Below are 25798 nucleotides of genomic sequence, written 5' to 3'. Positions count from 1 at the left end.
CAAAGTGCAGTAAAGTATTTGATAGTGAAATCGGAGAGAGGCAGCTGCTTTGCAAAAGGTTTACTGTAATTTAGTATTAATTATTTCTGTCCTAAAACATTCTTCAAATAGTGTTGCTTAATGTTTTGCTCATTTCTTAAGCCATTTTTATGAGTGTGTGGTGCTGCAATATTGGTACAACTTAGCTGTTTTTAGACTGTTTTACCCAATTCATTTGTTAGGTAAATACCTTCATTGCAGGGTGGGTCCTTTACAGACCTCAGTTAACTCCAGTACTGTAGTGTGAGCTTTGCTGGTTCTCTATTTTAATACTTGTGCTTTTAGAAAAGGGGTCAGCAACAAACCACTTTAACAATACAAATTACTAAGAGAAAGACTGTAAAATGTAGAAAGATTCATTATATGTGCACACACTCCTTGGCTCACGATACAGCCGTATCGTAGGAACTCTCAGTGGAGATGCGAGCACAACAGACTGCCAGGGTCAGGACCTGTGGCAGACTGGGAACTGCAGCTCACTGCCCTGTTGAGCGTGGCAGGAAGATTAAACACAGCACACAGCCAGTCTAAAAAAGATCAGAACTCCTCAAACACTTTCTCCTGAATATATGTCAATTGCACACTAGAATAAAGTCAAAATATCACAAGCCAGCATAACTCCAGAGCATTTTGAGTGAGTAAAAACTCTATTTTACAGTCTCTTCGTTTCAAACGTCAGGGACAACTGGGAGGCCGTGTCTGATTGTAACCCGGTGGCATTATCTCTTTGTGCATGTTTCTGCCAATGTAAGAAATTTGGGTTCCAAGTTATTTAAAAAGTCCAGTCCCTCTTCTTCCTGCTTTTCGCTGCAGCAGCCTACAGAACCTGCTGGAGATCCCCTGCCTTCGTAGTTATAGGTGAGGACATAGTCTTGGGATGGGATGTGCTCTTCATTCTGATTACACGCGTGCAATTTCTGTAAAGTCCAAAAAACAGGATTGTATTATTTCTTTAAACAACTTCAATTATGAACAGAAAAATTATTTTATTTACCTTTTATGTTTAATTTTTAACCAGTGTGTCCTCTAATGGAGTCCTACACACAAAAAATGCACATGATTGGTCTATATTACAGCCATATTATAAATCAGTATAGTTTGCATTTTTAATAATCCACAAAAATAAAAAACAGGTTTCCAACTGTTATATCTACATACATTTAAGTCATCATGAGATATTTATCCCCAGATGTTATGTCTATAGTTGAGGTCATTCACGAAGTGGAGATAATATGCTAAGTTTTTGGAATTTGTATGTGGCTATCAAATGGTCCCAGTTTTGAGTAACTTGAGTTTACTAACTTGTGTCACTTTAAATTACATTCTCCTCCAATGTCACTTCGTTATTTTGGAAACTACTGATGGAAATGCAGTGTTTGAAAGCCTGCTTCTTATGCCCAGCAGTGTACAGTGGATACAAACTCAACCTCTATTGTGTGCAATACACTTAAAAAATTACTGCACTCCAAAGTAGCCAAAAGCCAGAGATAAATCCCCAGAAAAATCATTAATAAAATCATCAGTAAAATGCACACTGCAGAAACCATGCTTTCACTATAAAGCAGCAGGCCTTGGGCAGACACACGGAGGCAGACACACCTCTGCACTACAGGGTCCCGCTGACCTGTCTTCCAAAGGCAAGGCTCCCTCTGCTGACCTGGAGAGCAGTCCTCCCCTAGCCCTCAGCTCTGGCTGGCTGCCACCCACACCTCCCATTACAGGGTGTCTCTTAGGGAGTATCTGGAGCTCTGTCCCTTAGCATGATCTTACATGTATGCAGGCTGCAAATATAAAACACAAAACCACTTGAATAGGACGAAATAAAAACAAAACAAATGCCACGGACGTACAATAACTGAAAGCTCTCTTCAAGAATATTGCTCATGTTCTGTCCATCCCAAAACTAAAGGTGTCTGGTACAGTGTTTGCTCCAAAGACACCAGTGCCCCCTGGGAAAGACATGGAATCAATGCCAGCAAGAATGCTCAAACAGGATCTCCTACCCTGGCCTCACACACAAATCACATGTGAGACGTTGTGTACGCGCACACACTTCAGTGAAACTAGAATCTTCCAGAATGAAGCAAAGGCATTAGCATTTCTAAAAGCTTTCCAGTGTTGGTGTAGACCAAGTCGCTCATTTACCCCTTTCTTTCACAGGACTGCCCTCTCTAGGTGACACACTTTATATTTGCATGGTATGCTTTGTGAGTTGAAAATAATTCATATGATAGTGTTTTCTATGTTTCAAAATTACTAAGAATAAATTTCAAATGTCCTTACCCACTGGGTTCTTTAGCCATTCTACACTGCATAGCTATGTGGCCACTCACCACAACCTATAAATATGCGCAACAATAGGTCCATTTAGAATGCAGCAGAAAAATAAAATAATTTTAAAAAGTTAATGTATGGCCTAAGTAAAACATGTCAATATCTCACCTAAAACTGCATTCAGATGTTTATGTTTTCATAGCAAAGTACAAGTCTGATTTGGTAAATAATGTATTTTTGAAGAACTAGAAATTATCTTCATATTTTTATCAAAGGGGTTTATAAGACAGTTGTACACCGAAAAGTGAATCTTTACAGACAGATATCAGAAGTCCCGGGTTCTCATAAGATTCTAGAAACTGAGTGAATGAGACAGAGGGATCAAAATATTGAAGGATTAAATTAACAAAATCAAGGCATTTTTAAAAAATGTCTAGACTGCACAAGAGAAGACACATGAAACACTGGCAAATCAGCTTCTGGAAATTTACATTATCAGTGTCCTAATGTTCTCTACTTCAAAGTAAACCGTCTAGGGACACTCACTTCGCCAAGCCGGGGCTGAGTGAAACTGTGCCACTCGGAGTAAGTGTATCTGCAGTTGTCAGTCTCCACGTGTCCTCCTCTGCCGGAATCCAGGGTGTGGTGATGGCCGGCCACGCGGCAGGAGTCTAAGGTCTGGTGTCCTTTCATCTCATATGTCTCCTGCCCACCGTTTCTCATGGTGCCACAGAAGCCTTGGCTGGAGTTGTTGGCGGTCTGGGTGGTGAATCCGTTGGCAGAGCACTTCATTAGAATAAAACAAGACAACAGTGGGGGCTCAAAGAATGTCACACGTAGCAGAAAGCAGTCAGAGTGATTACTGTTGTAATCATTCCCAGCATAGACTACGTTTGAATTAATACAACAAAGAGTGGAAAAACGGAACTGCAAGGTAAACCTCAATAAGTACCACTCCATAAGGGCTGGGACACTGAGAGTCCCACAGCGACTTACAATTTACAAGATTCCAGCTACTTACAAATATAAATTGACTCCTAAATAACTTCACAGGGATGCATTTTAAAACTATAGGAATAATTATCCACCAAGGAAGTTACTTACCACCCTGTCATCTCCAGGTGCTTCAGTGTTGGATATAATTAAGTTTTGCTGTGCTAAATCTTCAGGAAAATGTTTTCCTTTCCGGGCAGTGACAACACTACATACTAAAGTTAGCAGTACCGCTAAGCAAAAACAGAAGAAGAAGTAAAGTTTTAAAAGGACATACTTCATTTGCCTTACATACAAAAATAACCATTCTTTATTGCTTATGACTTGGGCCACAAGAAAACAAGGAGAATATTAACTCTGCCTTTGATCAAATTATCCTAGTCTTGCTAGGTTCACAGGCACAGTCTGAAAGGTGCAATAATCATATGGGAAAGTGTTTAGAATCACGAGTTCAACTGTAGATCTTAAAACTCCCGGCAGGGGGGGACAAATAAAAAAGTGTCTAACATTTATTTAAATCAAACACTAAAGATGTTTACTGATTCCCAAAATATCAGTTTTTCAATTGGAAAAAAAAAAAAAAACTTTTTCTCAGAACAGATTTGTCTCCAATAAACATAATTAAGCACATTTGTACCTTAGAATTTTATCCTGCATGGTAATAATAGGAGACTTAGAATAATGTGATCACTAAAGCGACAGTAATAGCCGCAATTTGCAGTGCTTCAGAAGACCTGCTCTAGCATATTGTCAAGTCATGGCTACAATTCCAGCTCACTGTATGTTTTAGTATAACCCATGACCTAAGATTTTTAAGCCTTAAAGTTAATGAAAGAGAAATAAACAAAAATAGGAATAATTCATGATATTAAAATTATAGAAAACTGAGCACAGTGGTAGTTGTCTTTAATCCCAGAACTCGGGAGGCAGAGGCAGACAGATCTTTGTGAGTTCAAGGCCAGTCTAGTCTACATAGTGAGTTCCAGGGCAGCTAGGACTTCATAGTAAGATCCTGTCTCAAAAGCAAACAAAATAGCAACAAAACCAAACCAAAAGAAAAATGCAAACACCAAATTACAGGAAATTCAAATTTTAGCCTTCAGATTTGAAGTGCTGAGGGAACACAGCAATGGCCTTCCTATTACAGATGTCACAGACTTCAGCTGGCCCAGACATCTCTGAGCTGTGTACCATCTGTCCCTTGAAAGGACAGCCGTGCCTCCCTTCCCCTCTCTGAACTACCTTCTGGCTGTGTTTTCTGATTCCTTTGACCTCATCTACTTCTGTCTAGACACAGGAGCCTCCACGCCATTGACTGACTTCTCTAGACATAACCTCACCATACAGCCTTTGACTTGACTTTTGCCTCCAACTGAATTCTCCTTGGCCGTACCAACACTGCTGACTCCCCAAAATCATGCCATGTAGGCATGACCTAATGATCTTGAAACATGTGACTACCAGGATCGATGACCTCACACATACACAGCAGCATGAATAAGTCTACCTACTGGACGCCAACTTTTTCCTCCTGTCAAAAATAAATTTTTGGTGATTGTTAAATTTTTTGGTTCCATTTTGTTGTTTGTTTTTGTCTGTTTTGTTCTGCAATGAATCCTACCTAGTATACCATTTTCCTGAAATGTAATAGTCTTTCAAGATACAGTTATTTCATTGGGTCAATAAAAAAATAATAAATGTATGTTCAAAATTTAGAATGTTCTAATCTAACAATTTCATATCAATTAGCTCAATCAACTATGAATTGAGTTAGAGTAAGTTACTACCACGGTCCCATTAAATGAGAAAAGGGAAGCAGAATTAAGCAAACTAAAGACGTTTTAATAATCTGTCCAAGTGTGAAACCTATCTCAGAAAGGATCATGTTCCTTCAAAGGTTGACTATCCAGGCACAACTCAGTTACCCCAGAATACACGGCAACTTGTAAAAGGAGCTCACTCGAGGGACGCTTATCTGTATTTACTTCTCAAGAGCCTCTTCGATACCCAGATCTTTTATTTTGCATTTTAACTTCAAGTGGGTGAAAGTACTTACAAAACAGCAGTGCGATGCCCAGCAGGATGGCAAGGATGGCCCACTTCCCCAAGGAGACCCCTACACTCCTTGACCTGGCCGTACACTGGCTCGGATGAGTACAATCACACAGGTTAACTCGCAAGACTTTGGTTGTGGATTGGCCTGCTCTGTCTTGTACAGTGACGGGAACAGCGTATTCTTGAACATCAGCGTTTTTCCGATAGGACAAGCGGGCGGCTGTATCTTTAAGAAAATAAACAGATTTCACTTTGATTGATTGATTTCTGGGGGAGAGTTGTGCACATCTGTGTGCTCACATTTCGAGATTCCGTAAGAACCTCAGGAATCATTCCCCAGGAACTGACCACCTTGAGTTTTGAGTTAGGCACTTCCATTGCCGAGCACACACAGCTTAAGCTAGGCCTGCTGGCCACCACGCCTGGGGATCCCACTGTTTCCTCCCCAGCACCAGTACTAAGATTGCAAACTGGTACTGCCCTACCCTAATTGCTCATGTGGGTTCTGGGGACTGAACTGGGTCCTCGCACTTGCGTGACAGTCACTTTACAGACTGAACTCTCGCTAATCCAGCGTTATTTTTAATGATGACATATTCTTGCCTTAGAATCTGTTCCACCATTCTTATCGTAAAACACCCACCTGCCAAATTAAAAATAAATGCGAAAGAGGCTGCCTCGATACCTTTCACCCTTTCAAGAATTAATATTATCTTTGACATATTTCTCCTTATAGTTCTATTTTTAAAAAGCCTTAATGAATAATTTTTTTAGATCCCAGCATGAAATGCACACCTGAATTCCTAGCATGCGAAACTAAGGAGACCAGAAGGGGACGATGAACTTTAGCCCAAGCTATATAGTAAGATCTTATTTCAAAAGGCAAAAGCCATAATAAAATTTAAGAATAACAATCAGGCATAGAATGTTGATCTAACAACATTCCAGCAATAATTTCCCCTGATCAACACAGAATAAGAATAATAGGTTGGTTCTTAATGTAGAAGGTCAAAATTTTCCCCCAATTCCAGCTCATATGCTATTTAAGAATCTATACCTGAGATACACAGAGAACATTCTTAGTTTTCACGCTCTAAGCCATTTACCTTCGGTTGTCTGTCCATGAATCCTCTGGAAAAGGCAATGTTTCCAAGAGTGTAGTACTTCCTATATGATTAATGCCTTATGTGGAAATAACCTCCCTCCAAGAGCTAATTATACTACTTTATCCTATAAAAATATAACCATTTGCATCATAATACTTTGTGTTTATCAACTATGATAGTCAACATGCCACAATTGTCTTGATAGATTATTTGAATAATGCTATTCTTAATTATCAAAGCTCTATAGATGTTTAGTGGCAATTATAACATCCTTGGGCTTTTATAATAGACAAAAACGATGTCACAGTGGCATAAAACATAGCCCAGGAAGCACCTGGAATTTCTATAGGTTAAATGTCTGATAGAACTTTGGGATTTGGGCTGTACCTTGGGCCTGAACACTTGCTAGAGGACTGTGACTGGGCCTTGGATTATATTGGAATACTTCAGCATCAGCAGTGTCCAAGGAAAAATGGGGCAATCACTGACCTTTCCAAGACCACTGGCCAAGCCATAGCCATGTCATACATCACAGTAGTTCAACGACCTTATGTTTTCCTTATCAATCAGCTCTGCCCTCTTCTAACTATCTCCTGACACTGCTGTCATCTGTACAAGACATATATCTGGACAAAGAATGACCTTCTTTCCACAGTCCCAGTGCATACTCTACTGTCATCTACCATACAAAGATCAGTCTCCTCAGCCTGGGACACAAGACTCACCACCACCTAACTTCACCCTTCCTAATACCCAAACACTCAGCATTCCTGAGAAAGTCTTCTAAACCTAGATGCTACTAAGTTACTCATTGTCCTATTGTGATTTTTTTTTTTGCCTATATGCATGTTTTTTTATCAAAACATTACCTAAGCAATCACTTTTTAAGTAGTTATTAGCTGCTAGACACTGGGCTCAGTGCTGAAAGTGAGAATATGGAGAGCTGGAAAACAGCAGTCATACAAGGTACGAGGTGTTATAACACGTGATGCAACAGGTCCCAGGGCTCTCCTTATATTTCGGAGGTGAGTTCTCAGAGGTCGAACATCTGGGCTGAGGTAGTGCCTTCCTGACTCATCCCTATGCAAACACTCAGGGTCTGCAGCTTCTCCAACCAATAGTAAGTAATGTGTTCAGTTATGTTAGTCTGAAACCAAGACACAGTGAAGGTGACTTTTCTAGGTAGAAAGGACAACGTACATAAAACTTAGTAGCATAAAAAATATGGCATCAGAAGTTGGAGAGATAGCTCCATGGTTGAGAAAACTTACTGCTTTTCCTAAGGGCCAGAGTTTAGTTCCCTGCACTTATATTGGACAGCTCACAACTTCCTATAACTCCAACTACAGGGAATCTGACAATATGACACCCTCTTTTAGACTCTATTGATATGCACACCCATGGTGTGCACATACACATGCATACACCTTCAGACACATACACACAGATACTACAGAGAGAGATGCATACACACATACATACACTAATACATGCACACACAGGCATATGCATTGGAAAAGGCTATTTACTATCCTAAACTTTTGCATTGTACTTCGTATAAATTAATATGTAGTTAATCTGCTACATCAAATCATATGAATCATTATTTTTCTGGAATACCATTAACTGGGTTGAGGGTCCAGATTCTGTTGACTTCAGGAGAAGAGCTTGCCAAGTTGAAGCGAAAGGGAGGACCATGGACAGGCTCATCAGGATCGACAGCCGAAATGTCCGTATACCCCATCTTTGGCTTGCAGATGACAAGATAATCTTGAAGTATTTCTGGAGCATTGTCATTCACATCCTCGATGTTCACTGCAAGTGTTCCTGTGCATGACTTACCCTCTGGGAAGGGAAAGGGATAAGGCTGAATGCAGTTCTCATGTTCTTGTTTTAGAGTCTCCGATTAGGAAAATAAATTTCAGTCTCTTCTCTATTTTTATTTTGTTTATTTTTTGGTTTTTTTGAGACAGGGTTTCCCTGTGTAGCTTTGGGGCCCATCCTGGAACTAGCTCTGTAGACCAAGCTGGCCTCAAACTTAACAGAGATCTTCCTGCCTCTGCCTTCCGAGAGCCACCACAGCCTGACTCAATCTCTCTCTCTCTCTCTCTCCATATATATATAGTTTATAATTTTAAGTCTAGCTTCTATAAATGAGATAAAACATGTCATTTGTCTTTCTGAGTCTAGCTTGTTTCTCTTAACATGATTTCCCATTGTATCCATTACCTGCAAATGTTGCTACTTCGTTTTTCTTTACAGAGACATGAAATCCAACCTGTGTATTACCATGTTTTCGTTATCTATTTTTCCTTGATAACCACCTAAACTGTTTCTATTTCCCTGTTACTGTGCAGCAATGAACATGGATACATGGGTTACTTTGTGGTATGTTAGAGGAGTCCTGTGGGTATATACTCATGAGTGGTACAACTTGAACCTATTTTTCCTGAACACATAATCTTTGGTTATTAGATGAATAGCAAATAAGAATGCAAGTAAATTAAAGCTAAGATTATATAATATGGTTCTTGCTGCTGATAATATCAGATACAAGTTTCAACAAACATTTTTGCCTGAGTTAATATAAATAATAGAAACATATGCTGAATTGCAAGTTCTCTTTCCTTGGGTTCCTGGATATTAATGAGCCATGATGAAGTGGTTATAGAAATATTATTCTAATCCCAAGACACATTCAAATATGTAAGGAGGTTTTAGTATGTTACACCCAGGGTTAACAACCAAAGATTCTATTTCAAAGAGTACAAGGTAACATCTACATATTGAGATTATTGTTATTTAAATTAAAGCCACAGGTATAGGAAATTTACTTTAAAACCAGAATTCAAGTTTAGAAGCATTTAGCAGTCACCTGAATGAGTAAAAACTTCTAGGTAAAGTGACAGAGAGCTATGTGGAGGAGTCTGAGGAGACAGTGGCATAGTCTCATAACATTAGATTTGATCATTGCCCTTTACCACAAACGGTACAAGAACTAAGTCCCTGCATATGGAATATAAAGATAAATAAGAGGTGTGTTATTTAATTGAGGATGATGGCTCACACTTTATAAACCCAGCACAGAATAAGCTAAGGAGGAGAACTGCCACAACTTCAAGACCAGTCCGAGTTACACAGTGGGCTTGAGGCCATCTTGGACTACGGAGAAAGACTTTGACAGCAACAACAAAAGCATGGATCTGAGTGTGGGGTGCCAGTCTGAAATCATAGCATCCAGGATGCTAAGGCAGGAAATCAGGAAAAACAAAGGTCATCCTTGTTTACACCATGAATTCAAAAGCAGCTTTGGTTACATGATATCATCTTATCAAAAACCAAACCACACAAACAAAACCAGAAATAAATGGTATCTTCTTACCAAAGTTGTTAAATAGAACAAGAAGAGAGCTTCCAAAAAGTAATTTTCAAGAATTATGTATAGTTACCACAAGATTAACTCTGCACAAAAATAATTACAACTTATTCTTCCTTTCGATTATAAAATACTATATTAAAACTTTGTTACCTTGGTCTATTGCCATGACCGTAATATTATACAAGTCATTTCTTGGAGCCATGGATTCTCTGTCTAGGGTTTTTGATATTGTCAGCAGACCTGAAACTTCTTCAATGCTGACCCATTCTTTAGGATCCTGCAATTTTTTGTATCTGTTAATAAAATAAAATTTTATAAGTCTTTGGCATCAGAACACATCTCAAAATAAGCCACCTCTTTTTTTTTTTTTTTTTTTTTTACTACCCCAAGATCCAGTAATACCACTATTGGGAATATACCCAAGAGATGCCACATCAAATGACAAAAGTATCTGTTCAACTATGTTCATAGCAGCATTGTTTGTAATAGCCAAAACCTGGAAACAACCTAGATGCCCTTCAATGGAGGAATGGATGAAGAAAGTGTGGAATATATACATATTAGAGTACTACTCAGCAGTAAAAAACAATGACTTCTCGAATTTTGCGTGCAAATGGATGGAAATAGAAAACACTATCCTGAGTGAGGTATCCCAGACCCAAAAAGAGGAACATGGGATGTACTCACTCATAATCAGTTTCTAGCCATAAATAAAAGACATTAAGCATATAATGTGTGATCCTATAGAAGTTAAATAAGAAAGTGAACCCAAAGAAAATCATATAGTCATCCGCATGGAGAGGGGGAAGTAGACAAGATTGCAGGGCAAAAACTGGGAACTTGCGGGTGAGGTGGCATGGGGCAAAGGGGAAATGGGATGAGAAATATGAGAAGGGGAGGATGGGAGGAGCTCGGGGGATTGGGATGGTTGGGATATAGGAATAAGCCACCTCTTTTAATTACGACAACTGCATTAGCCCATGGCTGCCAGATTTGTATACCTTAAGCCATTGCTGTTCTTGGTTTCAGGATCATAGGCCTTATAGCCATTGATCTTGGATCCCACGGCTGAGTTTTCTTTGATCCGCACATATTGTTCAGGGGGGCTGCATTCTGGCCCCTCATCCTGGTCTCTCACATGAACTGTAACCAAGGCCCGGTTCATAGTGGGTACTCGGCTTGCAACGTCTCTGATAAATGGAGCTTCGTTGTTCACACCGATCTCTAGGGTCACCTGACGATTTTCTTCATAATCCAAGGGCTTTAAAATAAAGGATATGCGTGTCAGCTCCGTGTGGAGAACATCTGGAACTGCAAGAAGCTGGGCACTGCTGTCATTATGGCCAGGACTGCATAGCAAATTCATGCTCACATTTTGATAACAGTGACTTTCCTTCCTTGCTAGACCTGTGATCCTGTGCTAACTGTCCTTTTCTAAGGGTCACCTCCAAAGTCTCCACAGATGAATTTACAGAGCCATGGGAAAGAAATTCCTCAACTATTCTTTCACTCTTTTAAGGAAAATTATTCTCAGCCTGGAAGTATTGCAGAATTATGTCAAAGTCTAACAGGCTGACCCTGGTATTTGACAAAACTTGTAAAATCGTATAGTAATTTCAACAAATTCCAAAAGGTGAAAATACTTCATTTACTTTCTGACTGGTGGATACTCTAAATGTCTGTTTCCTTTTTGTGAGGTTCTGGGAATCTGGTTGGTTTGTTTCAGTTGCTGTTTGCTTATTTTCATCTGTGTTATTAAAATGGAGTTTCACTCTGCAGCCCAGGCCAGCCTTGGAACTCACTGCATTGCCCAATCAGCTGGCTTAAACCTGTGGTGAGGATCCTTTCTCAGCCTTGAAAGCTCAGGAATACTGGTGTGTGTGCCCTCACTCAGCTTCCAATATCTGTTTCAAGTCCCTTCATACAAGACATCTAATAGAGCCATCTCTACCCTTACACAAGACGTCTAACTGAGCCATCCCTAGTCTGTCTTTTCTTTAAGTGAAATGTACCCAGGATCTCATTTCTTCTTAGGAATCCACTTCAGTTTGTGAAGATTCCTTCCGGAATGATGTAACACTACCTCCTGTTATAAAAAGGACACTCGTGACAGTTTAGGAATGGTACTTTATCTCTGTCTCTATCACAAGTACTTCTCTCAACAGAGATGCAGAAGACTATAAACATGATCAGCTCCGTGGTGTTCACCACTCATGTACGACCCAGCTTTAAGCAGGCGGTGTAAATTCAGAGTCCTCACACCTGTGTACAACAGGAATTCCTATTACCCCATTCCTGTTCACAGAAGTTCCTATTACCCCCATTTTACATAGTAGCAATCTGGAGACTAGGAAGAGAAACCGGTCTTCCTAAAGTCAAAAGATTTCCTTTGGGCAAGAGTTTGAAGCCAGGTGGCTTGGCCTCAGACCATTTCCTTAATGGGTACATTTTAATCTCCCTTACATAACAAAGTTAATTAATTTAGTTCATCAGCCTCCAGAAATATTTTAATCAGTTCCTTGGTTATAAGTGTTTTTCAGACAAAAAAATCCAACAAAATCTATAAAACACTATTTTCCATTCTACTGTGAAGGACATCACAGGAAGTTTTCTCTGACTGTCTTTCTACTGATGAAAATAGCAGCTTGCTGAATGTTAAACAAAATCGAAACATACACACCAGGAATAGAAAGATGGCTTGCTGTTTCAGAATGCTTCCTGCTGTCCCAAAGGATCAACATCCTTGGCAGGCAACTCACATCTACCCACCTATAATTCCAGTTCCAGGGGAACATATATATATATATATATTAAAAATGGTAAATAAAATTGTTTTCATACTGTCCCTGCACCTACATATCTATAGGGTGAGAAACTAATACTCATATGTCTTCTAGAAAGTCAAAACTGTTGATGAATCTTAGCACCTATGACATGCACATAAAAATATTTTTATGATTATCTCAGCAAGCAAGAAGTATGATGATCCATTTGTTTGATGCTACCAAGGACCATCTCCTAAATCATATGCTGGGGTGGCTATACAGGAACAAGGACAACTTTGGGCAATGAGGAAGTGAAGGGCATGCAGGTAACCATGGCACCTCTGGCTGAATGCCAGATCCCAAGCTGTTTCTTACAGCCTTGCAATATCTTCCTGCCAGCTCCGTGGGCTCAAAGTCAATGAGGTAGGGAATACAAGTTCTCTTCACACTAAGGCATGTGTTTGCTTCATTACACTAAAAATGTATTCATAAACATCCCACATGTGCAAAGAAGTGCTAACAAACTCCCTGGAAAATCTTGGAGGTAGAATTCAGGACCTTCCATAAAAAATCACCAAAATCTATACTTTTTCCACTCAAAGTTATACTGATCAAAACAAACTGGCAAGCTCTAGACAACTAAGAGAAACATACCCAAGTAATTCTTGATTCAGTCTACCAGTTAGTCATCCCTTCCAGGTACAGAAGAAGGATTAAAGTATATCTCTAGTATGTGATTGTTATGAACAATGCAAAATGAGATATTTGAAATGAAGCGTTCTTTCAGAATAATCAGATCACTACCCCTCGTTTCTTTTTTTTTCCCTTTTGGGTAGGGATACATCATACATATATGAATATATATATATATATATATATATATATATATATATATTTGTGTGTGTGTGCATGTGTGTATACAGATGTGCATGCTTGCGTGTCTGTGTGCGGTTTTAAACTAAATTTATGAATAGTCTACTTATTAAAGTCAAATTAAAGTAAGTAAGAAATTTATTGATTCTTAAGTTGAATTGCAAAATAGTGTATTCTCATTTAAGCCAATTAAATGAGATAGTTCAAGGTAAGCGCTTGATATGACTATTATTTGGTAAATAGCAATTTACTCTCAGGGTTGGTTTACTAGCCAGATACAGACTGGAAATATAACTGGGCTCTGTGAGTAGAGATTGCAAGCAGTCACCAGGATGTGACCACTCTGCTCCATGAACTTACTGGGGCATGGTGTCATGGAAAGATCACCGATGTGGGAAGTTATAAACTAGATTTTCACTCTAGGATAGATAATTGCTATATTTGCCTTTCAGGAACTGATTTGCCTTCATCACCATAAGGTTGCTTATTTTATCATTATCCATTATCATTACTATGAGTTTGGGATATTAATACTTCGTCTTAAAGGAGAAACAACATCTAAAGTTAAGTTATACTTAAGTCTCATCCATTGCCTGTCACGACAATATGCACAGTTCATAACTACTGTTTATTTTTAGCTACTAAATGTATTCACTAAATGTAGTAATATAAATTATGCCCAATCTAAAATTCTATGTATTTACACACATAGTTATAAATATAATTGAAATTGTCATGTTATAGATAATGGAAATAAATACATTTAAGGTTGGCTGGGAAGACAATTTTGTACTCTGAAATATAGCAAATGTGAACCAGCAGCAAAGCAGAGACATGCAAAAATAGGCGTCTGATATTGAGACTGCATATCTGACTGTTCCCGTCTAGACAGAACCTTCCAGGTCTTGACATATAACCCCTTAGAACTCTCACATAGGAAAATAACTAAAACCAGCAAGATTACACTATATTCTCATCAATAGATAAGAGGCCCTTACTCAGTGAAGAGACATAATACCCATCTACAGGACACTATTATCTTTTTATTTGAGACTAGAAATAAAAAAAAAAGTTCATGTCAAAAAAAGACCTTTCTGCCCTTATAGCTTGAAACCAAGAATACGACGTGCAATCAAATAGCAATATATATAATAAAATACATCCATTTGGTTGTGTTTTATGTAATACTGTATTCACCCTCGGTATTGCTTACTAGGGATAAGATAACAGGCATATATCCTAGAGATAATGAGATGAATATGGGCCTTCTAAGTTACACCAGAAATACCTACTAAAAAACATAAGTTGCAAATGGACACAGAAACATTAAAAAAAAAAAAAAAACCTGTGTATCTCTTATAGACATAGACCAAGGCCAAAGATGTGAGTTGTAAAGAAATTGTAGGAGGTGTGCCTCGGAGGTGGAGATCTTTATTCTGGCATACACAGGAGAAAAGAGAGAGAGGCGTCAAATGGGAACCATCAGACTAACCAACTTGGTATCTCTTTACCTTCACAACACACAGAACACCCTCATTAGTCACTGAGTCCGTTGTGATTTTGAAGCGCCCGTTTTCATTCCCTTTTAAGATGGTAAAATTTGCCTTCCAGTTGGCACTCTTAACCAAGTCCTTGTCATCCACAGGGATGCGCAGGATTTCCACATTGTATGTGTTTTCCTCCACAGTGGTTTCATACTGGAGGAAAAGAAAACATTAAAAATTGTAGTTCCTATAGAAAACTTTCACCACGTAAAATGCTTCCTAATTTCCAAAAGAACTTTGTCGTCATGGTGTTTACACAGATTACCTAAAAGCATGATCACAGAGAGTACTGTTTCACGAAACTGTTCGACAAAGACTATTTCCTACATCTGTAGACTGATGTCATTGCCCTTCAACAAGAGTAGATAGCATAAATCGTAACATCTGGAAACAGAAGTCATGTGTAGATGTGTGTACAGTTTATTTGAAATTCAGTTTTATTCATAAATGAGCACTTGCCTCAAAGCATGCCAAAAACTTGATAAACCACATTAGAAAACTGAGATAAGCAAAACAAAGATAGATTTGTGTGTTCTGAACTTACAGCATTTTGTCTGAACGTGGGTGCATTGTCGTTCGAATCCTGCACTGTTATGATACAAGTTGATGTACTGATCAGTCCAAAAAATTGACCATTCATGTCTTGAACTTTCATTATCAGTGTGTACTTGTCCACAACCTGAAAGTAAAATAATTATTTAGTTGACTCAGACACTTGTTTAGATTCATAAATGAAACCTGTGTTGCACATATTCTTTTGTTTGTTTTTATTTGATTTCTATGTTTGGGAATACTCTTAAAATTTAGTAGAGAAAGCTAATTCTGAAAAGGTAACACTTTACTAAGAGACATACTGAGAATTTAGACATTTTCTAACAGAAAACAAAAAAGTCAAAGATGGAGTGCAGAGTAATGACATTTGAATTTTAAAATACTCAGAAAAATGTTAGCATTGTCTGGAGCAGTGGTTCTCAACCTGTGGGTCGCACCCCCTTTGGGTCGAATGACCCTTTCACAGGGGACGCCTAAGACTGTGGGAAAAACAGATATTTACATTACAATTCACAACAGTAATAAGATTGCAGTTATGAAGTTGCAACGGAAATAATTTAATGGTTGAGGGTCCTCACAACATGAGAAACTGTATTAATGCTCGCAGCATTAGGAAAGCTAAGAACCACTGGTCTAGAGTAACCTAACCTAGTGTCATGGTGAACAGGTAGGGAGGCTCTACACCCCTACATTAGACAAGTGGTCCAAACCTGAAACAGTAAAAACGGTAGCAAATGGCGAAAGAGATAAAATGTACTTGGGAGTTAGAGTAGAGTAGAATTTGATAATCAATTATTCACTTAAGAGCTAAAAAGGAGGTTGAGTGGGCCAAGTTATTTAGGTAGGTAGACAAGGCCCCCAGCAGCCGTCATGGGAAGTCCAGAACAAGACAGCTCGCTAAGGGCAGCAACACTACAGAGGAGGATGAGGAGGGCTGGGAACATGACAGGTTTTTTGTTTGCTTGTTTGGAGGATTTTTTTTGCACACATAGGATTTTATTTCCTAGTGAGATCTAATAAACATGAAGCAGTAACACCTAACTATGTGGTCCATCCCTCATGGCAGGAGGTGGTGATGGGTAGGCGCCCTTCCAGGTGGGTGGATAGAATCGTGCACAAGAGGTTATGACGAGAAGAGCTGAGGCGTCATGAATAACAGCCTCCCCAGGCACAGCGAAAAGAAAGCTAAGCAAAGAGTATTAATATGCCAATGACAAAGGACCAAGATGAGAACCATCAATCCGAGGTAAAAGGCTTTAATATGTGCTGAGTGTAGGGACTAGAAGACTGCTAAACGTGGCCATCAGGAGGTTACAGACAACCTCTGGGCAAGAAATGTTGACCAGGACGGGAAGAGATCTATCAGAGACACAGTCACTAGTGTTGACCAGGACGGGAAGAGATCTATCAGAGACACAATCACTAGTGTTGACCAGGACGGGAAGAGATCTATCAGAGACACAGTCACTAGTGTTAACCAGGACGGGAAGAGATCTATCAGAGACACAATCACTAGTGTTGACCAGGACGGGAAGAGATCTATCAGAGACACAGTCACTAGTGTTGACCAGGACGGGAAGAGATCTATCAGAGACACAATCACTAGTGTTGACCAGGACGGGAAGAGATCTATCAGAGACACAGTCACTAGTGCTGACTTCTCTCGTTTAACTCTTCTGCAACCACTCCTTCCGTTGCTTCTTTCCGCCTCTGGAGTCTTCCTCTCCTCCTTCAGGCTCCTGTTTCTGTGCCCCGCTTTCTCACTAGAGTCAGCATTCTCCCAGGGAGGCACCCCGTCAGCAGTCTTGGAGACTCTAGTAGCCTGTGCGGTTCATCTAACCTCCCTAACTGTTACCTCCTTTGCTCATCCGTGTCTTCACTCCCTATGCTGCTCTGCACAAAGCGCCTGTCCCCACAGAGTCCCATGACATTTGCGTTTGCAACCTGAAGATGGATCAGGTTTGTGAATTTGGGCCTTTAAAAGGATAATAATCAAGTCTTATAGTCTTGAATTATGTCGTATTGCTTACCCTCGTCAATTTGAATCTGTAAGAGGAGGGAAAGCCCTGTTTTCAACTAATTAACATGCCCATTTTACATACTAGAAATGTCCATAGTAAGTCTTACAACTTCCCCATTTGTTGCTATGATAATTAATCTCCACCATCAGCCTGATGGAATTTAAAATCTCCATGGACAAAGCATCCAGGTCTGTCTGTCTGTGAGGGAGCTAATGGTTTGGGTGAACTGAGATGGGAAGATGACCTAAATGTGGGCAGCAGCGCAGCTCCACAGACGGGCCCTGGGCAGCACAGGAGGAGAAGAGTGGAGCAGCAGAATCTCCCCCTCTCCTGCTGTGAGCAATTGTGCCCAGCCACCTCAAGGGGACCTGCCACCATGACTTCCTGCCCTGATGGACTACACCCTGGGACTAAATCCCTCTGTCCTGAAATTGCTGTCATCTGATATTTTGCAATTAAAACAGTATTGCTTCATACTTTACTAAATACAAAATTAAATGGTGGTATCGAGAACCTTTATACTCATTCGCATTCCTTTCTGTAGATTCTCACCTTCTCTCCTCTTTGCTTTGGAGTCACACCCCATTGATTCTTCTGTGCTTGCCATAGTAATCATTCTAGGTACACTATCCTAGCTATACTGGAGGCTGTGGATTTGTCCCAATAAAGTTAATTGTACATGGGACTCATCTTCTTCAGTGAGTAATGCTTGGCTCTGGGTTAAACAGGCTGACCAAATTGAGAAATAATAACAAAAGATTCAAAAACTTCTTGAAACAACTGTACTTGGGAGAACCAATCAATTTTTTCTAACTATCACATTTCTCCTACCTAGATTGACTATTTATTATTCCTTCCTAATAACTCAAGTAAATAATTTTAAACATCAAGTAATATTCACATAAAGAAGTTGAGTAAAATTACTGCACATGTGACCACATGCTATTACTAGCAAATTTGATTTTCTCCCAACTAATACTTTCCTATTTAAAAACCGCATATGGGTAGACTGACTGAATAAGGGTCAGGATAAGAACAACAGTCACCAAAACAGTTAAGCCTTATCACCTTGCATGACTTCTGAAGCCTTTACTGCTCTGGAACCAACTAACCTCACACATTAAAGGAAATAAAATACTATGCAATAGTTTTCCTGAGAAGCATTCTCCCTTTTAAACATCAATCAAACTCTATTTCTTAACATTTCTCTTTACATTTGGAAATAGAAATAATGCTATTTATTTCTATTTATTTATTCTATAAATAAAAACTATAAAACACTCCAGGAATTCATATTTTCTTATAATTCAAATAAAATAAAACAGAATAGCAAGTTAAAGTAAGTTGAAAAAGAGTTAAACCCATAGTGAAATGACTTTCTATAGTAAGGACAATACCTCTCTGTCCATGTAGTGAGAGACAGTGGTGATGACGCCGGTGTCGGGATGGACAGAGAAGAGCCCAGGTGATCGTGGGTTCTGCTCCAAGATGCTGTATTTGAGGCGCGTGTGCATCGTGTCAGGTTCATCTTTATCCGTAGCACAAACCACTCCCACCACAGTACCTATGTGTTCAAAAAGCAAACTTGAACTTCCAGAACACCACAATGGGTTTGCTGTCTACACTTTTCAACATGTCAGAGAGACAGCAGAAACCTTATTTAAATCGTGAATCTACCCAGATGGGTCACAAGTTTAAAGAGGATCTAGGAAAAAGACTCCTGATGGAGAAGCCAAATATCCTGTCATTGAGAGTCACAAATTAAAATGTTTGATAGTAAACTACCAAAAATTATATGTCAGTCAAGAGTTAATTCAGAGCAGGGTACAGGAGTTATACTCCTGTTACCAGCACTAAGGAGACTGAAGCAGGAGGATTAGGAATTTGAGATCAACCTGAGCTGTAAATAAGGCCAATCTCAAAACAAATAAACATGGTTAAAATAATTTCAATATGAATTCCAACATATTGCAATAATAAGTCAACTAGAGACATAAAACATGTCTCCTAAAGTAATTCAGTCCATTAGATTTAATTAATAGTTTAGACTCATTTTAGTATAGTTATGTAAATGTTGAAATTTATTTTTCAATTTACTTTAATTTATTAATTTACTGGGGGATATGCCAAAGCATGTACGTAGAGCCTAGAGAAAAATTTCCAGGAGTCAGTTCTCTTCTGTTATGTTTGTCCCAGGAACCAACTCTTGTCATCAGACTTGATGGCAAGTTCCTTTACCTGCTGCGCCATGCCATAGGCCCTCAGGGTGATCTTTTTTAGTTCACCCTTTCCTTCAATCTTCTACTCATTTGAAGATATTTCTCTTTGTTTCTTTCTTGCACTGTCTTGCTCTGTCTACTCTGATTTGATTTATTTTGATTTGTCTTCCTTCAAGAGCTTCACAACATGGATAAATAAGAACCTAATGGTAAAGTGTGCTTCAAGTAACCCAGATTAATGGAAGCCTATGTGTTTGTCCTTCATCTCAAGGAAAGATCAAAGTCAATTGTTTTTCTTAGAAACCAGAAAAAATGCAATGGGGCCATAGCCACACAGACACACACACACACACACATACACACGTCTCATGTTCCTTTGACATGGTTGTGTCTGTGTCTGTGTGTGTGTATACCAGTGAGAGAATTCAAAAGCTACCATGACTCCTCTTTCAGAGACTTTAAAATAGAACATGTGTGAGAAAGTGTGTTTCCTAAACTCTAAACTGTTCATCTTAACTTAATTTCACATGTGCACTAAGAGGATGTTAACACTGTACAAATCAAATTGTCACAGTAACACAAGAAAAAGAAACACAGGTATAATACAGTAAGGACACAAGCAATGACCAGAAATCTTAGCAGAAAAAATATTAGCTATCTTTTACGCCAAAGTCCCCAGTCTCGCCTTATGGTGGTGTGCACACTTCATAATGCAAGCCTCAGAATCAAAATAAGACAATGCCACAGAAATAAAACAATTTTCTTTCACGTTGAAGGGAAATGCTTAGGATGGAACATGTGTGACCTATGCATCCTTCAAATTATTCTAGTACATATTCTAAATCACATATAATTAAGTAGTCCAAGAAAATAGACATTTAAAAAGAACCTAAAAACTGCATTCTCAGTCTCTATCATTTAATAGTTTCCCACAGTCCCGCTGAAATATCTATACTACAATTGTATCTACTGTTCCTTCTACCCTATGGGTCCTCTTGAAATGGAAGATATGATAAAACCACACAATGAGATGATAGTAAAGTACATATTACATACAGCATACAAAGTCTGACTAATGGCTGCATCCCATAATTGATAATTAGTGTCACATTGACCAGAAATTCCTATAGTATCTGGTAAGAGGAATGTTGATTAGAATTGATGGGATTTGACTAATGTTTTCTGGTAAGTAGATCCCAGATTTGTGCTATCTCATGATTGACTGGCCATGATTATAAAAACTCCTGAGTTTGATCCCCAGGATCCACATTTAGAAAGAAGTTGGTGATGATGCTGTACTCAGAACTATAGAGCAGAAGGAGTCGGAGATGGGTAAATCTGCTGAGCTCAGTGGCCGCCAGCCTAGTCTACTTGACAAACTCCAGGCCACTGAGAAAAACATTGTCTCAAAAAACAAGGTAAGTTGTAATTTGAAGATGACAGGTGAGATTGTAATCTAGTCTTCACATGCTCACACAGATGAATACACAAGCACACACACAAACACACACACAAATGCATGCATGCACACACACAATGCAAATAAAACAAAAAAATAAAAAATCTCACTGTCTCAAAAATATACACAAACATGTTTGGCATAGAAACAGTCTTACCAAGTCTACTGCTTTCTGGAACCTCAAAATTATAAATCGCTTCTGTAAAAAGAGGGTAATTGTCATTTTCATCCTCTACTTTGATGGGCAGTGGCAGCGGTAGGTCTGCTGAATAGCCATCCGCCGTGGACGCATAGGCAATCAGCTGTGGAAGAGAGATAGTCAGTGTCAGCAGCCAGACAACATCACAGCACAGGGAGATGGATGCTCATGCTCCGTACCCTTCCCTGAAGGCCGTTCAGTAGAAAGCTAGCCCGTCAGTGCTCCACACTGAGATATTTAAAGCAACAGCCCCCCAGGATAAGGAGGAAACAGCTCTGCTTGAGACAAAGAACAGGTCAGAATGTAGAGAACATGGAGATGAAGTCACACATGCATTATTGTGAGGCATTGGGTGTACTTGTAACTCAGTTCACAGTCTTTATCTTGTTGTCATCAGTAAGGTTTATTGGGAGTATGGTCAATTCATGGCCATTGGAAAAAAATCTTCTGCATTATCTGAAAAACAACCTCCCAATCTTGTTTCTGGATTCTTATTGCATACCCCATAGATTGTATGTTTAAACAGATTTTTTTTTTAGAAAACACACTTATTAATTTCCTCATTGATCATTAACCAAAGGAAATTCAAGATCAGACAGAATGTAGTTCTGCTCAGTATGTAATTACATCAAATTGAATGTCTTAGAGCCCAAAGCAAAGAATGTGACATGAGGACATCAGTCAGATTGGTTCCTCCGCACCTCTTTTGTCCTCTAGAAACAGACTCCATCTTCCCAATGGGGGATCCTTCTTGCTGAACTTGGTTCATGACAGCAGAGCACATTCTGTTCTATAGCGGAACCTGTTGAAGTCAGTGCCCCACCGAGTGTACACTTATCCAGACCCGAAAACTGAGCTATTAGCCCTTTACTTAGGCTTCGTTTCTCACTTTTATTCCTTCATCTGCTTATCAGACATGATCAGAGAGTAGCATACATGGGAGAAAGGCAACAGCCGTGGCGGAAGCTCAGCTGTGCATCTGTCTGGAAAACTGAAAACGTCCTCGTAAACAGAGATGAAGTCTGACAAGCTGAACCCGACTCTTACAGCTGCCTGCTCTGAGTTTTATGTTCACAAACAATTAAACCTCCTTGCTTCATTTCAGGGTTGCCTAACCAAAGCTGAGATAAAGGATTGAGCAAGCATTCTAACGTACAGTGCATGCTATTGTCCTCTGACTTTACAACACCCTCTAAGAAGATAATGCAGGAAGAAAAGAGCAGGTGAGGCCCCAGGAGACAGATGGTCCATTAATATAGGGCCATATTTATTGATAAAGCACCTACATCAAAAACGTCATATTCCTCACGATCCACAGGCCGGGTACAGAACAGATTCCCAGTGTCTCTCTCTATGAAAAACAAATTCAATGGTTCTTGATCAACTCCACGCCCACTTATTGAGTATAAGACGGTGTAATTCTGGGCTGCATCAGACTGAACCTGAAAGAAAAATACACAGAAGTAAGCACTTAAAATTCAATTTAAATGCTAATTTGTGATATATATACATAAGTATTTTGCATAGTTTAATCTTAATGACAATATTTCAGTAGAAAAGAGCAATATAATATAGTTGATAGGGATATGGCCATAGTCCATGTATGGAAGTCAGAGGATAACTTGCAAGAATGAAGTTTCTCCTTTCACCATGTGGGTCCCAGGGACAGGACTCAGGTGTCAGGCTTGGTGGCAATTACCTTTACCACTGAGTCACTTTGCAGACCCTTCCCTACCATTTTCTTTACAGCTGAGTCCAAAGATGGTGGGAAGAAACTCCATCAAAGCTGCACTTAAGCATGGCTACACAAGGGTAGTCGAAAAATACACAGAATAATATGAACAATAAAACAATATAATAACAAAATGTAGCAATATTAGTAATAGTATAAATAATTACGACATAATAGACTGTGTGAACAAATAGTGAAGATTTGTGAAGATTTGGACTCTATAGAGTGAAGCAAGCAGTCTTACTTCTGAACACAAGGATAACCATTTTGACCATGCAAAGGTGACCAAGCTAAGTCTGTAGTTCTAACATTTGTGGGACTGAGGCAGGAGGATTGCAAGATTGAGGCCAGCATCAGCTACATATTGAGACCTCATCTCACTTCTAGTACCCTTCCATGAAGGAAAGAAAAGAGGAAGCTTTAGCTCTCGATGCTGTCTTCATACTCTAGAACTGCTTCACTAGTGAACACGTTCACGGGAGAGGAGTGAGCATCTCCCTTGTTAAACCTGGTTAAAGCGTTCTATAATTCCAGTGAAATGTAGCTATTCTGATGATCAGGATTCAATTTCTTTCCATCTCCAGGGCATATAGCAGTATCTACAACACCATGTAATCGATACAGATACCCAGTAACCATCTTCTAAATCATCAAATAAGTCATTAAAGGCATGCAAAGGCTGTAGTTGTCCTACACCGTTAGCATATCAGTCATTTTCAGATTGTATTCATTTGAATTGTGTTGTATTTCATTAGCAACTTTAGTCATATCTGCTTTTTTTGGCTTTTCTTGACACAGGTTTCTCTGTGTGGCTTTGGAGCCTGTCCTGGAACTTGCTCTGTAGCCCAGGCTGGCCTCAAACTCACAGAAATCTGCCTGCTTCTGCCTCCCAAGTGCTGGGATTAAAGGCGGGTTCCACCACTGCCTTGGCTTCTACTTATTTTTTTTTCAGTGCTTAACTATTTGCTAAATCTGAGTCAAACAGACCCTCCACTTAGCTGGACCACACAAAGAAGGAAAGAACACTCACCTGCTGAAGAAACAATGGGAAGGGACCCAAGGAATTCTCTTGCATGGAGCAAGGAATGGGTGCCCATCTTCTCTTGGCTCTCCTGAGGACAGTATTCTTGGTGTGTCTTTTCTTTAGGACCTGAATTTAAAGGAGAAAATTAAGTATCAGGAGCATCACAGTCGAAAATGCATGTCCCTTACGTTCCTTTTACATGCGCTGTCCTATTTGGTAGCCACTGGCTGCCATTAGGCATAGGATGATCTGTGTTAACTAAAATTAATTTAAATGAAAAACTATCTTTTCTTTGCACTAGTTTTACATTAAGTACCCAGCAACCAAGTCACTGCACCAGACACTGGAGATAACAGAACATTCTAGAATATTTCTATCATTGCAAAATGTTCCACCAGATGCTTCAGAAGTAATAATTTTGTTTTATATAGCAAAGGGAGACACTTGGTTTCATGGTAATTATTAACAACTAATAATTTTATTAAATATTCAATAAAGTACTAAGTAGTCATTTAATTAACCTTACCATCAATTTATTAGCACAGATTAGGTGTAGGCCAATTGAAACTGTCCATTATTTTGTGACGACATTTACAATGCTATTTCTCATGAGTAAGTGCTTGCACTAATAAGAAATCCTAAAGGCTATGATGAAGGGGGTCTCAAACCGACCCTGAAACACAACTGTCTTAGGTAGAAATCAGAGCTAGACAAAGGTTTCACAAAGGAGGATATCATTACATTTAACACCAGAAAAAACAAAGGCAACATTTAACTGGTGTTGAGAAAATTTAGAAACAAAAGACAATGCAAAAGAATGGAAGGAGAGAAGAAAAACAATAGGATCAAAACAGGACAATAGAGGAGGAAGAGAATGGAGTGGTGGAGGGAGGGCTGGTAGGAAGGGGAACAGAAGGGGAGAGCAAAGATGCTGTTTTTTAAGGGAAGGAATTTTACTAGAAAAAGCCCTATGCTTGAGAATGTCCACCACACTTTGCGTACCTTTTTCTGGTGCTCCAGCATTACCGGGATCTCTTTCTGTGTCTGTGTCTTTGAGTCAGAAAGCTGAATGGTAAATGATCTTTTCTTGCCAGACAGCACAAGAGCTCTGGCTGGATAAACTGACCCATCATCTAGAACTCGGAAATCGGGATCGCTTGGCCTGATGGAATCAGCAGAGCTGAGACACTCTTTCAAATTAACTGCCCGTGGAAATGTTCCAGTTGTCAGGTGGAGATGCATGCATAAAGGAAATATATATGTTAAAATACTCTCCGTGATCATGAAAACCAAGCAGTTGGCATTAGTAGAATACCTTAATAGTCCTCTCTCATTCTTAAAAATAATACTCTCATTTCAATTAACAATGATGGTTCTTGACTGTATATTTTTGTTGAACAAGAAGCTTTAAATGTTAACAAACTTCTCGTAGCTTATGAAATGATCATCCACCAAAGACTAGCACACACCGCTCTCATGACAAAAGTGAGCCACACACCCGCAAGGTGCACCTGAATCAACACAGTGGAATTTCCCTCAACAATACACTGACAGTGTCTTCAGA

The 25798-nt window shown here is 39.3% G+C and overlaps 1 protein-coding gene across 3 annotated transcripts; it reads right to left on the bottom strand.

Moving 5' to 3' along the window:
- Positions 1 to 758: 758 nt before the first annotated feature.
- LOC130886842 (desmocollin-3) lies at positions 759 to 25272 on the bottom strand. 3 transcript variants are annotated; one of them, XM_057789042.1, is made up of 14 exons: positions 25237 to 25272; positions 24241 to 24360; positions 22765 to 22920; positions 21437 to 21581; positions 18999 to 19165; positions 15573 to 15707; positions 14996 to 15181; positions 10848 to 11107; positions 9989 to 10139; positions 8088 to 8304; positions 5363 to 5587; positions 3418 to 3539; positions 2860 to 3099; positions 759 to 956 (listed from the first exon to the last, which is right to left on the bottom strand). In XM_057789042.1, the coding sequence occupies exons 1-14, from the start codon at positions 25255 to 25257 to the stop codon at positions 759 to 761; spliced, it is 2343 nt and encodes a 780-aa protein (XP_057645025.1). In that variant the 5' UTR covers positions 25258 to 25272. The 3 variants fall into 3 exon arrangements, with proteins under 3 accessions (XP_057645025.1, XP_057645027.1, XP_057645026.1); XM_057789044.1 differs by lacking the exon at positions 759 to 956 and adding an exon at positions 1050 to 1076 and having other exon boundaries at positions 8088 to 8312; positions 9997 to 10139; positions 24241 to 24351; positions 25228 to 25272; XM_057789043.1 differs by lacking the exon at positions 759 to 956 and adding an exon at positions 1050 to 1076 and having other exon boundaries at positions 8088 to 8312; positions 9997 to 10139.
- Positions 25273 to 25798: the final 526 nt, after the last annotated feature.

This window comes from Chionomys nivalis, chromosome 14 (assembly GCF_950005125.1).
Source record: "Chionomys nivalis chromosome 14, mChiNiv1.1, whole genome shotgun sequence".
Lineage (NCBI taxonomy): Eukaryota > Metazoa > Chordata > Mammalia > Rodentia > Cricetidae > Chionomys > Chionomys nivalis.
Note: the sequence above shows the minus strand (reverse complement) of the source record. Positions and strands in the feature narration are given on the sequence as shown.